This window comes from Tachysurus vachellii, chromosome 10 (genome assembly GCF_030014155.1).
Source record: "Tachysurus vachellii isolate PV-2020 chromosome 10, HZAU_Pvac_v1, whole genome shotgun sequence".
Taxonomy (NCBI): Eukaryota; Metazoa; Chordata; class Actinopteri; order Siluriformes; family Bagridae; genus Tachysurus; species Tachysurus vachellii.
Genome location: NC_083469.1, coordinates 27,694,423 through 27,696,922, shown reverse-complemented (window position 1 = coordinate 27,696,922; position 2,500 = coordinate 27,694,423). Strand labels below are relative to the sequence as shown.

General features: G+C 42.8%; 1 protein-coding gene across 4 annotated transcripts in view; it reads left to right on the top strand.

The window, feature by feature from the left end:
* The window catches only part of ralgapa1 (Ral GTPase activating protein catalytic subunit alpha 1), a 50,311-nt gene that overhangs the window by 29,323 nt on the left and 18,488 nt on the right, over positions 1 to 2,500 (top strand). For all 4 annotated transcript variants that reach the window (XM_060880586.1, XM_060880585.1, XM_060880582.1 and 1 more), the window contains 3 exons: positions 1,111 to 1,182; positions 1,259 to 1,382; positions 1,648 to 1,803. In XM_060880586.1, the coding sequence (XP_060736569.1) occupies positions 1,111 to 1,182; positions 1,259 to 1,382; positions 1,648 to 1,803 (352 nt within the window). The remainder of the gene's footprint in view (positions 1 to 1,110; positions 1,183 to 1,258; positions 1,383 to 1,647; positions 1,804 to 2,500) is intronic.

The window sequence follows — 2,500 nt, the reverse complement described above, 5'->3', positions numbered from 1 at the left end:
CTGAGACACACACACACACACACACACACACACACACACTGTGTATAAGGCACTAACGATTTATATTCAGGCATCTTAACGGACATTATCTGTCTTAACATAAATTAAATGATTAATTCAATGAATTAATCTAAGTTAATAATAATAAAAAAATTAAATAATGTTAATTAATTAATGTACTCACCCTGATACCTTATTGTTTCCATAGTAACAGCTCGTTCACAGGGACGTGTACAGAACACAGTCCACCTAAACTGATGTGTGTATGATGTGGTGAAGGAGTCTCGAGTGAGTGAGTGAGTGGACTTGTGCTTGTGTGTGTGCATACGTGTGTGTGCGTACATGTGTGTGGGTGTGTGTGTGTGGGTGTGTGTGCGTACGTGTGTGTGTGTGTGCGTGTGTGTGTGCGTGTGTGTGTGCGTGTGTGTGTGTGTGTACGTGTGTGTGTGGGTGTGTGTGAATCTGTGTTTTTCAGTCAGTTTTGTTTTCCAGGAATCTGTGAGAAAAACAGAGGTGTGTATAATTAGGACTCGTCTCTGTTCTAACACACAGCAGTGTAGTGTGTTTGTGTGTTTCTACAGTGTTTATCTTAATGTTACGGGTAATCCGATCTAAAGTTATCAACCGCATGGACGGTGCTTTAGTCTGCGTTACCATGACAACGAGAAGAGCGAGTCTGTTCTGTGGGTCCAGTTTTCTAACTGATCTCTGTGTCAGGATACCATCAGCTGAGTGAGAGCAGACTCGGATTATTGTGTGTGTACATGTTTTTTAATACGTTTAACACACACACACACACACACACACACACACACACACACACACACACACACACACACACACACACAACAGTGGACAAAGTCTACATGACTCTTGTTGTTAATTTATTAAATCCAATAGACTGTTGGTTTATTTGTTCCCATTGAAGAGTTTACATGATTTTGTTTATAAATTCTGATTAAGCTCTGATGAAGGAGGTGTGGCCTGAGTTTTGAAGGTGGAGCTTGTAATGTAGAAATGATTTGGATGATGATGGTGATGATGATGATGGTGATGTTTTAGATCAGATATGTCGTGTTTATTTAATTGTTTGTGGTGTTTATTTGACAGGAGCAGCTTCCACCTACTGAAGAAGAACGAGAAGCTGCTAAGGGAGCTGAAGAACCTGGATTCCAGACAGTGGTGAGTCTCTGAGCATCTGTGTGTTGGTGTTTGTTAAAGAGAGGTGAGGTTCATGTATCGTGTTTTGACTCCACAGCCGTGAGACACACAAGATTGCAGTTTTTTATGTGGCAGAGGGACAGGAGGACAAACACTCCATTCTGTCCAACACTAGCGGCAGTCAGGCGTACGAGGACTTTGTATCTGGACTGGGATGGGAGGTAAGAGCTCTCCTCTATTTTCTGTCTCACTGCCTGGAGGGAGGAGTCTTCAAACCTTTAGCCACACCCACTTGGTTATGACCATGTCAACAGTGTGTGTGAGTCTAGAAGGCCTGGTACTGTCCCTATAAACCTGCATTCTGTCTGGGAACTTATAACTATATAAACTAAATAAAACATAATGTATATTTACCAGATCATTTGATACTGTGTGTGTGTGTGTGTGTGTGTGTGTGTGTGTGTGTGTGTGTGTGTGTGTGTGTAGGTGAACCTGACGAGTCACTGTGGCTTTATGGGAGGTCTCCAGAAAAATAAGAGTACAGGTCTGACCATGCCGTACTTCGCCACGTCCACAGTGGAGGTCATGTTCCATGTGTCCACTCGCATGCCTCCTGACTCAGACGACTCGCTCACCAAAAAGGTAAACCTGTGGAAAGGACTATGTGTGTGTGTGTTTGTGGGTGTGTGTGTGTGTGTGTGTGTTTATAAAGTTTAGAAGTTATAAGGGTTTAGAACTTCTGTCCTGATGAACATTCAGTGTGTGGACACAGTGTAAGGGTTTAGAACTTCTGTCCTGAGGAACATTCAGCGTTATCCTTTTCTTCTTCTTTCGTGTTCCTCTAGCTCAGCTGTTCTCTCACTTTTTTTCAGTCTGATTAATTCTATTAGACTTCTCCTGCTATTGAACATCAGACTTAATATTTAAATGTCTGTGATTGTATTTTGGAGCTATTGTTATATATAACAGCTTTATAACAGCTTTATAACAGCTTTATTGTGGTCCCTGGTTCTGAATCGTGGCTCTAGATATTCTGTAAATATGATTTAAAGACTCACAAAAGACCAAGCAGGGTGGCTTTTCTCCACTTACCCCTGGCTGTGGTGACCTCTGACCCCTGAGCAGTCTGAGTCTCAGTCTAAGTGAGACAGACAGAGACGAGAAGACAGGGAAGGATAGAAATGTGTCTGTCTGTGAGAGTCTCAGCTCCTCCTGTGCCAGTTGAAGTGGTTCATAAAGCCACGCTGACCTCGACCTGCATCTCTACCTGCAGCAGCTCGGCCTTTGTGTTCTCGTCCTGTAGCATTTTCACCTCAGCACGAGAGAAAAGAGGAGCAAA